The 13534-nt window shown below is 34.7% G+C and overlaps 1 protein-coding gene across 1 annotated transcript in view; it reads right to left on the reverse strand.

The window, feature by feature from the left end:
* Positions 1 to 13534, reverse strand: part of Hdac9 (histone deacetylase 9) — an 805515-nt gene that overhangs the window by 225917 nt on the left and 566064 nt on the right. Inside the window, exons 15-16 of the mRNA XM_048339733.1 lie at positions 9733 to 9853; positions 3274 to 3323 (exon numbers count right to left, since the gene is read on the reverse strand). Coding sequence (XP_048195690.1) covers positions 3274 to 3323; positions 9733 to 9853 — 171 coding nt within the window. The remainder of the gene's footprint in view (positions 1 to 3273; positions 3324 to 9732; positions 9854 to 13534) is intronic.

Genomic DNA, 13534 nt, shown 5'->3' on the forward strand with positions numbered 1-13534 from the left:
AATTCTCTGTTTCACTACACAATGGTCAAGCCAGGGGCTTGGAAACTATGTGTGTGTGTGTGTGTGTGTGTGTGTGTGTGTGTGTGTGTATTTATATGTTCTTTTATATATAATATTCTTTTATAATTATATATATAATATTCTTTTACACTTTCTTGTGGTTCATTCACATTATAATTAGAAATGATCATACTAACTAAATAAAAAAAGACACACACACAAAAACTTGGAAGCATTAAGATGGTTGGTCAAACTGCCATTCTGTAGAGCACATTTTAAAGCATCTTAAATACCATGTGTTCACTGAACTGCTTGACCAATGCACCAATTACCATAAGCAATTTTTAAGAGAACATTTAATAAAGAAGTAGGGATTTTCTGATTTCATAATGTCTCACTCAGGCTATCTCCTTAAAAGCCAATCAATCGGTCAATATTTAGTAGTTCTATATTAAATCCATCCTGAATGAAGTTACATATTCTAAGTTACTGGAATTTACTTAGAACTTACTTAGAATATATTAGAAATCACTGAGAATCATTGAGAAATTTTGAAACTGAAAGCAATGGATCTACTGTCAGTAATTTGAACCAGAAGTGTGCTTTGAGATGAAAGCAATTGAAATCATTTCCAAACTCCTGTAGGGTAGCCCATCAGTGGAGCCACTCTAAGTCAATATTGGATTTCTACTGTATAGTTAATATGTCTGAGATTAGCTTGGAAGTGAAAATGTAGACTGGTTCAAATCCAGTGGTCCTAGAATTTTCTCTAGTGCTTGCATTAAAATCTGAGATCTGAGGGACAAAGATGGCTCCTGAATTGTCAAGAACATGATTTGGTTCTTAAAAGTGAAGCAAGTACAAGCATGTGCCTTCCTACCTCTCTCTTTCTCTCCCTCCCTTCTCCCTCTTTCTCCTTCCATCTCCTGGACCCACATTATATGCCTTCAGAAGATACATAGGCAAATTTCTAAAGCACTAGTGGAGTAAGCCTAACCTATGTTGCCTGCTACTGCCTGCCTACATTACCTCTCCCCAATACTACTGCTGCTACCACCTGGTTCATCAGACAGGAACTTCTAGGCTAGATATGCAGGCCAGAAGCAGCAGTCATTATGCATTTTGAGGCACTTTTAAGAAGAGATTCATTCATTGAAGAGATTCATTCTGCCTGGAGAATAAGAACTTAGCCTGGCATGGGCTTAGAGCCATAGAGCAAAAGCATTTCACATTCAAGGGATAGTGAGTTAGGGGAACATCCCAAGTTAGATTTGGGAGGTGAATTCCAAGGATTCATCCTTACTTAAGCTCTGGGTCATGAAGTAATTGCGCTTATAAGTGAGACTTTATTATTATTGTTGCTTTGTTTGATTTTTTGCATAAAAACTTTTGTACTTTAAAAACAATTTTTACTTCATTTAAAAATTATTTTTAAAACAATGTTTAACTTCAAATGGTTGTACAAGGAGGTTACAATTTAGCATGTCCATTTCTGTGTTCAGTGCATCCCCTTTTGAGTCACCCTGTCGTCATTCTTCTCCCTTAGACTGGGGTTCTAACAAGCTCAATTCCCTCCCGTCATCGATCTCACCAAGTATTCGTTAGCATTGTTTTCATCTTTGCCTCATTTGTAAGAAAGCAGTGAATCTTCCAAAGTAGCCACTCATGAGGAAATATGTACAAAATAAAACAAAATCCATTTTAAAAGTCACCTTTCCTCTACTTTATCCTTCCACAATGATTTTGCAAGCTCCCGGCTCCACAGGAGGTTTTATTAAAATGGACAAGAATTAATGTGGAGTAATGATTGTCCCATGTCAAGAGTCAAAAAGCTAAAGTCACTAGTGAGTTGCCACAAAAGAAACTATACTACACGCAACACTGCTCGGCTGGTAGTGAGGCCTGCATTCAGTCTGGCCAAGAGGAGAACCACAGCAGAATCTTCAAGGCTCTTTTGACATGCCTTCATGAAAACAGGCATATCAATCCCACTCTTTCAGTCAGTCTTTCACCTTAACTACATGACTGTGGGAAATCATTTCAGTTTTCTGAGTAGTTTCTCCTCTAAAATGTGGTATTAAAAATAGTGACCATGTTTGATTGGCTTCATGAAACTCAGGTGTATATTGATAAACTATAAACTCCAAGTGGATATTGATTGCAGTTGCCTTACTTCCTTCTAAGGAGATCAAAATTACAGATGAAGAAACAGAAAGATATCCCATCCTAACTCTGGCATCATTAAAATAATTAAATGATCAGACAGTGTATAAATTTCCCATGAAAGATTTAGCTACAATGAAGAATTGTTGAAAACCTGATAGGTATATGACTAGGTTTATTTTCTTCCTTCCATCTCCAAGAAACCTAATTGAGTTAAATACGTTGGACCTTGGGAACCTGACCTAGAATTACACTGTCCTAACATGATCAGGCAAGTTCAATCATATTTTTAGTCTTTTATATTTTATTATAGTGAAATTATTGTCATTTCTTATTGCATAGAAGTAAGCCTAGAGTGTGAGTTATTTAACATCTCACAATGCCTGAAGTCTATAAAAGTAGCTATAGGGAAAAATAAGTCAATGGACTCTCTACAAAGTGATCGTTTGTTGCTGGTAAGGGTTAATTTTAAATAGATTGCAGGTTACAGGGTTTTTTTCTAATCATCCACAAAAAAAGGGAAAAATGTAGACATTTTTTCTTCATATGTATCTGGATTTGAGCAAATTTGTCCTTGAAATATGGTATAAATATCCTGGGTCAAAAGGCTTTGTTAATTATAGAAGACAAAAAATGGCCTCAAGGGGCTCACACACAAGAAGTCCCATGATGCAAAGCACTTTTTGAAGTTTATTCCATTTCACCAGCAATATAATGTATGTGCATAGTTAGTCTGATTCTATTGAAAATTGAATTCTGCTGCAAAATTGTGTTAAAACCTCTTGCATTAACTTTTTTTCTAGTCACACAAAGGTTTTCAAAGCTGGCTTTGTGTCTGTGACCTGTCACACAGGAACTCACAGCATGGTGGATGTCCTCCTCATTCTCGGTGAGTGCTATGTTGCCACTATCTCAAAATTCTTAATGACTTTTGAACAAAGAGTTGTACATTTGGCAATTTGCTTTGCAAATTATACTGCCAGTTCTGAAGGCTAATATCTTTACTGAAAAGCAATATTACATATAACTGAGTAGTAAAACATGAAAGGATTTTTTTGGGGAAGGGGGTAAGTCTGTGATATTTAAAAGAAATAAAAAAGTCATACTTACCCCAAGTCCACCACAAGGTAATGAGGAAAAATACTTTTGAGAATCATCACCTATAGGATAAGAAGAAATGAAAAAGACACAGATTAAAACTATAAATACAGTAAGTTTGTTATTAGCATTTATTAATTTGTTATATTATGTTACATGGCATTTGTCATTTGACTCAGAAAGATGTTACTTCTATTTAAGACCAACTTTCAGTAAAATTAATATCAGTATGGTCTTATCTATGTATACCCAGGAAGATCTCACAGCAAATGAATATAAATGTTACATGGAAAATATATTATAGCACATGGATGGACACATACAAATAAAATTTAGGTCCAATTTTTTAATTGACCAACACATTCATATTGCGTATTATTATTTCAAAACATTATGATTTCTAGGACGTATATTAACCACTTACTGAATATATTCCTCCAGTGGTATTTTAAGCCATGGGGTTTATAAAACCACACATCAGCATTTTTTAACTACTTAATATACTAAGATATTGTCTCAAATGTACTTACTTTTTTATAATTTCTATTTAATTAACTAAGTATTGTTCTTTATAAGCTAGAAATAGCTGAATTTTCTTAAGATATAAAGTCAAGTATACCATAAGCCTCAACATTCACAATTTTTTAGACAAAACACTACAAGAAAGATAATCCCATTCAGGAATCTGAATCAATGTAAATATAATATCGATGTAAATTTAAAAATATCTTCTCCGAAATGATATTCCAAGCCAGGTGCTCGTGGCTCATACCTAGATACTCAGGAGACTAAAATTGAGAGAATCGTGATTTGAGACCTGCTCAGAAAATCCCACAAGAGTGCCTCTCTCAAGACTCTATTGCAAGTGGGAGAGGGCCAGCTGAGCTAGCAAGCCAAGCAAGTGTCAGGCCCTGAGGTGAAAGACTAGTATAGGCAAAAATAAATAAATAAATAAAAATAAAACAACAACCCCACAATGGCATCTGCCAAACGTCTTCATTGTGATATATCTTAGAACTGACACTGTGGGATTTTTGTGATTATTTTGTTAGCCTGAACTTCAGTTTTCTACATTATCTACTTTGTGAATAGAGATAACAAAAAAAGAGCTCCTAAACCTCTAGCACTAAAATCGACTTGAATGGTAAAGACAGTACATTGCCATTTCTCAGTCAAAGGGATCTGAAGGACTTGAATTGGTCATTCACCAGATCAGTGATAGAACCAGGTAAAAATCTATCATTTAACTACACCATTCATGTGTCTTACTGATAACCAATTAAATAAGTCGTTAATTAAAAAAAAAATTTCTGGTTGAATCCACACGGCATATTGGTAAATGTTTAGGTAGGTTATATTTCCAATGAGAAAAATATTGTTTTGGAAATAATAAATTATATTAATTGATTTGTTAAATGACATTACTAGCAGTTAGAAAATAATAAAGAAAAATCATGAACAAAACAAATAAATTTAATTATATGGAGAGATCATCATAAAACTTTTAAACAATGAGGCTGTAGGTCAGGGACCAAGTACTTGCCTAGAATGTAAGAAGTCATGGATTCAGTCCCCAGAATTGTGAAAAGAAACAATAACAACAATAAAAAGATGAGACTTTACTGGGGGAAAAATAAGGATAATAAGGCATAATGTTAACACTGGATTACTGGAAATCAGTAAAACTTTTCCAGAAGCTTCAAGATGGCACTGTGTAGAAGGTTAACATTTTCTTGTGATGTTGCTTTTGCTTTCAAATGTGCTAGTCCTGTGGCTTGAACTAGGGGACTGAACTTTTGTGCTCAAGGTTTGCATTCTACCACTTGATCCACAAATCCACTTCTGGCCTGATAAATAATTGGAGTCTCATGGACTTTCCTACCCAGGCTGGCTTCAAACTATGTTGCTCAGATTTCAGCCTCTTGAGTAGCTAAGATTATAGGAATAAGCCAAAAGCACAAGCAAGCTTGTCGTTTTATTTACTTCTAAGAGTAGGTTGGGGCTGGCATATTTGAGTAAAAGGTCACAATCCTGGCTTGATAATGCTTTTAAAAAAATAAGGATATTTTTGTATCCTTGAATATGTTGCAAGAATAAATCCATTGGTTACTTGTGATTTAAATACATTATTTGATAGCTAAAGTTCATTTCCATGATATTTAAAAGAGATGGAAATATTATGATATAATAAAAAAGTTAAGACTACTTAAAAATGTTAAACTTTAAAATTGGGAAAACTTTCTGTTCCCAATCCTTGTCTAGCTATATAAGACTGCAAAATCACTTGGTATGTCACAAGATGAACAATCTTACTTCTTATTGGCTGCACACAGCCTTCTGCCAATATTGATAATTTTGTATGGCCTGTAACAATATTAAAATATCTAAATGGTCCTTGGTAGGAAGAAGGTTCTCTGCCATTGCATTAAGAGAATTAAAAAAAAATGATAAGCCTCTTAAGGAAAATTTACTTAGTAATGTTTACATAATACAAAACAGACAAACAATAATATAAATGTATTTATATGCAAAATATTTTAAATTTGCTACAATAACTGAATTCGTTAATGTCACTGCATTTTTTAATTCATCAATGGGCTGAAATTTGGCTTGTTGTACCATAAAGGGAACTGGTAATGCGAATGATAGGAATATTAATGCTAAGGAAAACCTCGTACTAGAAATGATTGGACACAATGTTTTCAAAATGCCACCATACAAAGTTTGGAGTATTTAAAGAGATAAATGGTGCCTGCTTTAAAAATTAATCCACAAATGTCTTTTAAGATATAATGACTGATAGGTCTTGGCACTAAATTTTCATTTATAATCTCCTTCGTAACTCTAAAACTTATCACAAGCATAATGATCAATTTAACTCAGAACTGACACCTCATTTCTGTGTTGGGAAGGACTGAGTGAGGTATAGGAGTGAAAGGTATGTATAAAGAAAAAAAAGTCTTGATCATGTCTTTCCATTCAGATGTGTCAACTTCAACCTCTTAGAAGTAAATATAAAGTTGGGGGTGGCGGGGGTGAGAGGGAAAGTGGGAGAAATTGCGGGAAGGGGTAATAACACTTTCCGACAAGAAATGTACTCACTACTTATATAACTGTAACCCCTCCATTACATCCCTTTCACAATGAAATAAAATTAAATGAAAAAAAAAAGAAGTAGCTAAAAAGACAAGTTTGTTAGTGCAAGAGGCTTACTCCTATAATCTGAGCTACTAAGGATGTTTAGATCTGAGGATGGCAGTTCAAAGGCTCACCTGAAAGGAAAGTCTGTGAGACTATTATCTCCAATTAACCACCAAAAAGCTAGAAATGGAGCTTGTGATGCAAATGGTAGAATGCTAGCCTTGAACACAAATGCTCAGGGATAGTGTCTAGGTCCTGAGTTCAAGCCCCAAGATCAACATCAATAATAATAATAATAATAATAATAATAATAAGTAATAATATACAAGCTACAAGAGTCGAAATGTTAAAAAGAGTAAAAAGTAACTTTTAAATAGAATGGGATAATTCACTAGGACTAAGAAGAAAGACTATCAACTGGATAATTGAACCTAACAGAAAAGTTGAAGTTGTTCAGAAGTATTTCCAAAGCAGATCTTCATGTTTGAACTAAGGCTTCACAGAATGCAACAGATGGGTTGTATCAAAAATGTTGCCCTGATCGCTGAACAGTATCTGGTATCCATGAAATTACATATGTACATAAGGTCTAACACTATAGTCATCAATTATACAAATATTATATTCACTAATTAAAATAAATAGATGGAAGGCCAATTTATTAGTATTAAAATGTTAAAACCCGAATTATTACTTAGTACTTTCACCATGTGCACATGTGTACCTTTGTGAAGTTCCAAATCATATATTAGAATTAACTTAAATCCGTCAATGTTTAAAATGGAACATAATTTAATATTTTCATTAAAATAAGTTCATTTGGAATTTTCAAATTTCTTTAATAAAAATATTGACATGTTACAGAAAAGTTTGATTTTTGTCAAAGTTTAGATTTAATTTCCCTACCAAATAGGTCTTCACTCTTAAAATGTAGAATACTTGTTTAGTAACATATTTCAAGCTACAATGTATGTGTTTATATTTACAACTTGTTTAATTCTAATTTGTTCAAGTAAAGACCAAGAATACCTAGTCATATGACTCAGTTGATTTATACCTTTGGAACAGAGTTAAAAACAAATCAGGGAAGAGCTTTTTTTTCTTTATTGTTCTTTCTCTCTGTCTGTCTCTCTTTCTTCCTCCCTCCCTGGTCTCCTCCTTCCCCCCTTCTGTCTGTCTCTGTCTCTGTCTCTCTTTCTCTCTCTCTGTGTATGTGTGTGTCAATACTGGAGCTTCATAACCTGGGTGTGATCCCTCTTTTTATTGTTGCTCAAGGATGGTACTCTATCTCTTGAGCCACAGCTCCACTCTGGTTGTTTGGTTAACTGTAGATAAGAACATCATGAATATCATGCAAGGGGCTGGTTTTGAACCAACATTCATTCAGATCTCTGCTTCCTTGAATAGCTGGGATTTGCAAGTGTGAGTCACTGGTGCCTGGCTTCTTTTCTCTCAACTAAATTAAAAATTACTCACATGGATACATCCCAGTATACTTCCTTGTATCTTGAGTATTTTGACTTTTTAAAAAAATAAACCCATGCAAATTAAAATGTCTGGCTTACTTCATTTTTGTAGTTAGTTGGGTAGAAGTATTAATTGATGTTAAAATTATTATTGTATAGTATCCATAGTGAATAAGAGGTATTTTGTATAAAGTAACTGCATGCATAGATATTGTTTTCCTCAAAAAATCAAGAGCCAGGCATAGTTGCACAGGCATGCAATCCCAATACTTGGGAGGCCGAGGTAGGAGGATCATGAGCGTGAGTTACATAGTGAGACCTTGTCTTAAAAAGATTTATAAAAACAATAAAGACAACAACAAAATAAAAACAGAACTAAAAACCAAATGTTTAGAGAATAGGTATTCAGGCTGAATGTGTTAGTATATAACTTTAATTCTACTATATTCTTTTATCATCATATTTTACCCATATTTTCTCTACAAAGCTAAAGTCATCTTTATGTTTCCTTTCTGCCTACTTTCCCTCAGCTACCACACCTAACCTGACCACACAAACTTTCAAAAACACAATTTCAGGGGCTGGGAATATGGCCTAGTGGCAAGAGAGCTTGCCTCAAATACATGAAGCCCTGGGTTCGATTCCCCAGTACCACATATATAGAAAACAGCTAGAAGTGGCACTGTGGATCAAGTGGCAGAGTACTAGCCTTGAGCAAAAAGAAGCCAGGGACAGTGCTCAGGCCCTGAGTTCAAGGCCCAGGACTGGCCAAAAGAAAAAAAATTTAAAAAGAACACAATTTCATTCACAGGCATTTACTACATGGATTTGAGGGTACTAGTCACTAACTTGTAAAAGGCAGCTCATGTTTTCATATATAGTTGCTAACTTTTCCTTATAATTATTTTTATCTTGCTTATCAATTATATGTCATATAACTTCTCTCAAATTTTTAGGCTCAGTTAACATAAATAATTCATAAAATAATACCACATTAGTGAAAAAGTTCAATTTGAACTGACTCAATAAGGTTTGTTTGAAATAAAAGGATAAGAAATAGTCTTACCATGCCCTTGTTCCTTAAGACACTTAAAATATAACTATTTCACACATATTTCCATGTACTATACTGTTGTTCAATTATAAAAGGCTATTACAAAATATAATTGTTTCAACTATTTTGCTGCTAATGTTTTTTTAATCTGTTGCTTCAACAGATGTATATGAAGTTTATATAAAACCTTGCAACTTAAATTTTATTTGAAGTTTGATGACAAAGTTGTGAAAAAAATAAATTCTGTTTTATTTATTGTCTACTGGTACCATTTACTGTGTTATTTAATTCCCCTTAGTGAGACATATTTTAAATAGATAGTACTGAGTTGTTAAAAGGTAGTGTTCTAGGCGTGCACAATGATAAGTTTTCATTTAAAATAAATTATACTGTCATCTTTGTGTGTTAAGATCATAGAAAAAAACTGAATCACACACACAAATGGGAAAACTAAAGATTCATTTACATATTTGTATGAAAAGATCTTCTTTCAGTTTAAGCATATAAGCAAATTGGACAATGCATACCATCCCTACTAACCAAAACACACTATTAAAATCTGCCTTTCAAATGGTAGATAATTTTAAAGTAAACTTCCTAGAAAAGACATAAATTGCCTTTTTCTAGTACAGAAATTTCTTAATCTGCATTGATTTCTGTGATACTTAATTCATTCCACAGAGGCATGCTGTTGGAAAAAAACTGATTTCTTTGTCACACTGCTTTCCAAGTATTTTGAATTGACACTAGCACTGACTGATGATAGTTCTGGAATGTGCTGCTCTCAGTAGAAGGGAGGCCCATACAGACCTAGAAGTATCCTGGGGTCCAGCTTCTGTCCATCCAGGGGGCTGGTGCCGTATAACAGTGAGTGATGTTCAGAATGAATAAGCTGTATTTCCTCCAGGCTGGCTTTTCGACCTTGAATTCGCTGAAAGAAAACAACAGAAACCTATGGTCCTCCACTGACAATATTTAGAAGAAAATGAGACCTCAAGTCCCATTTAAGATGATTAATAATGGGCTGAGTTTCATCATGCAGGAATGTGACACTGATTTGCTTGGTAAAGTACCATAATAATACATGAAAAACGAGTGTGTGCAATGTTCACATCCAATGGGATTGCTGATGCCTAAACAGGCAATTTCACATAATGCATATTCTTTTTGGCATAAAAAGCAAATTTATAACAAAGAAAGTATTACTTGACTCTTGGAAATCTCACAGTTCCAAAGCTGGCTACAGTTTTTCTGGTAAGTAAATCTGTTATGGTCTTAGTTTACACTTACCTGAAGAGGTTATAAAAATCATTTATTTTTCATTAACACAAAAATACTATTGTAGTAAATGTACTGGATTATCACAGCCAGGCAAATCCCTTCATGTGTGTATTTCTCATTGTGGCATTACTCTGAACTGATGTTTCCCAAAGCAGGTCCCCTGGGATCCATAACAGTTGGGGATCTGTTTATCAATCCAATGGGGGTAAGGTCAGCACATAAATTTGGAGTAAATATTTAGAAACTTTCATGGCTATTTGACAGATATTTTACAAAAGTTTGTGGAATCTAATGAAATCATATGTGCCTTCGACTTTAATTTCACTTTGTAATATTTAGTTTTAAATGTATTTTAATACAAGTGTTAGTCTGTGACAGATTGGAAACTAAGCAGAGACAAAAATCACTGTGCGACAATTAGAGGCAATTAGAGATGTTCTAGACTCTGACATTTTTCTTTTCTTTCTTTTGTTAACACTTAAGGGAGGCAGAATTCCACTCCATCTAACAAAGAATGGTCCTTCCTCCTAGACAGAGCTGTGTGGTAATTAAAACTCAATTAGTCAACATGGGATGTATTTTTTTCCTAGCCACATTTCTCTGTGCATCTGTGAGTCCACTACACATTGTGCAACATTTGGAAATTGCTGTATTCCCCAAAAACTACTAATTTCCCTCAAAGAACATATCACCACAAGTCAGAAAAGTGATATTTAAAGTAGAGAACTGTAGTCAAATTCAGAGAATTATGTGCAGGTAATGATATTCTCCTATGGCTGAGACCACCGATACACCAGTTGACTTGAAAACACCCCTGTCCCAGGACCAGGACCATCTCAGATTCAGCCTTCCACCTCCAAGGTGATGGGGCTATTGTTGAATGTTCTGTGGTTCACTAAGGGAGCAGTTGGGAAAACTTCTCTACGCAGACACTCAGGGCTTACTGGACAGGAGGCAGAGTTGTGCTTGTCATTAAAATATATGGTCAGGTCACAGTGAGAGAGGAATAGAGGACATCTAAAGGGCAAACAGAGGAGTAACATAAAGCAGAATTTTATTAAGATTGCCAATTTGTGCCAAATTAACCAATACTTGTGAAATTTTCTTTGCTATTGTATACAGTGTCCTATTTTTGACATGATTATTTAGTATTGTGTAATCTGACTTAAATTTCCAGAAAAAATATGTTTTAAAGAAATTATACTCAAGTAGATAAGATGAGAATTCTCATGCTGAGGACCAAACTAAATGTAAGGATGGCTTTCTGATCAGTTGTTATTCTGATCAACAAACAAATATTGTACCAGATGTTTTACATATAAACATGAAATTGGGAAAATTTTATAAAGACCAGAACAACCAAAGAACTAGAATGGTAATAAAAAATAAATAAAATGAATAGGAGAAAGTCGAAAGTCACCATGGCAGGGAAATTTTAAATGTAAGATTTCAGTGTCTGGAAAATCCCCCAAGATAATAATGGGAACTCCATGTTTGAGTCATCTGAAGTTGGAAAGAACAGAGCACTAGAAAGCAGACTGTGACTACCAGCCCTAAGCGTATAATAATGAACACCACAAAATAAAGGGATTTTTAGCTCTCATTTCTATGGGTCTGTGACATCCTCCCCCACTACTCTCACATATGTTGATGGTATGAAACACTGATCATCTTAAACAATGACAATTCTGTAGTTAATCATCAGAGCCTTGTTTTGACTACATCATAATCTTTCCTTGAATTTCCCACTCCCTTTTGGTAGAAAGATGTTTTTTCCAGATCTAAATTGAATTTTTTAATCGGTAGTAATAAATATTTATGCTTCCTTCACTATTTGTACAAATTTACACATTATGTACTTTCACATTTGTCTCCAGTGTTTCTCATGTTCTCCCACAATGCCATAGCCTTCCAGCTGAATGATCAATCACACGTTTGAACAATGATCTGGTAACAAGATTTACTGTAATAGACAGTAGCTCAAGTGCTAGTGAATCCTGAGAGGACACCTGCTGAGCCCACTCATCCTGGAGTGGAACATCACTGTCTGGCCATGAGCATCTGGCCCAGCTTTGCAGCCCTGCTTATTCTGCAGACCTCGAGATTTCTCCTCACCATTCAAATGTACCACTGCCCTTACATTTTTACTTTCTTTTCTCTTTCTTCTCTTTTTACCAATTCTTGACTCTCACAAAATGTATTATATTAGTTCATTAGAGTATTATAATAAATACTTATTGAATAACAGTTACATGTGATATGGAAAAGTATTCTTTTTTCTAACTTGTTTTGTTTTGTATTGTATTGGTCCTGAGGCTTGAACTCAGGGCCTGGGTGCTGTCCCTGAGCTTTTGTGCTTAGTACTCCTAACACATTGAGCCACAGCGCCACTTCCAGCTTTCTAGTAGTTAATTGGAGCTAAGAGTCTCACCAATTTTCTTGCCTGGGCTAACTACTAACCTCAATCCTCACATCTCAGCCTCCTGAATAGCTGGGATTACAACCATACCTGTTCCTGGCTTATACATTTTTTGAATCAGAATCTCACTATATAACCCAAATTGGCCTTAAATTCAATCTGCATTCTTATCTTTCACACACACACATATGTGTATATATATATATACATACATATATAGATACATGCATATGTGTGTAAACATGTATGTGTACTTGTACAAAGGAGTTACCATTCAACAAGTGGTTTTTCCTGCTTGAGTTTTGTGATTACAGGTAAATATCACCATATCCCAGAAAGAAGTATTTTTTTTTTTTTGGCAGTACTGGGGTTTGAACTCAGAACCTCCTATTACTGAGCAGACTCTCTACCACCTAAATGACACTCTAGCTCATTTTTGCTTTAGTTATTTTTCAAATAGTGTTTCATATTGTGCTCAAGGTGGCCTAGACTGTCATCCCCCTACTTAAATACATTGGATGCCAGACCCAACTTTTTTAATAAGTTGAATTCTCACTAACTTTTTTTGCCTGAGGCATACTCACACTATGATCCTGCTGGCTCCCCAGTAGATGGGATTACAGGTTTGCCCCATCATGTCAAGCAAGTACTCCTTTTGTTTCTGCTGCTGATAAAAGAACAAGCTCCACCAAGATAGTGTATATTTCCACAAAAAGAGAGTAATGAAACTCTGCCCAATAAGTACAACACTCCCTCCTATAGAAAGGATTAGAAGAAAACATATTTTGAGGCCTGTATTTCACAGTCATTACTGAGGGAACTCTCTGGATGATTCAGCTAAGAATACTGACATTTTAACTCCATTCCTTCCATTTCTTTCTTATTTTTTCCTTCCTTCCTTCTTTCCTTTTT

Source organism: Perognathus longimembris, chromosome 2 (assembly GCF_023159225.1).
Source record: "Perognathus longimembris pacificus isolate PPM17 chromosome 2, ASM2315922v1, whole genome shotgun sequence".
Taxonomy (NCBI): domain Eukaryota; kingdom Metazoa; phylum Chordata; class Mammalia; order Rodentia; family Heteromyidae; genus Perognathus; species Perognathus longimembris.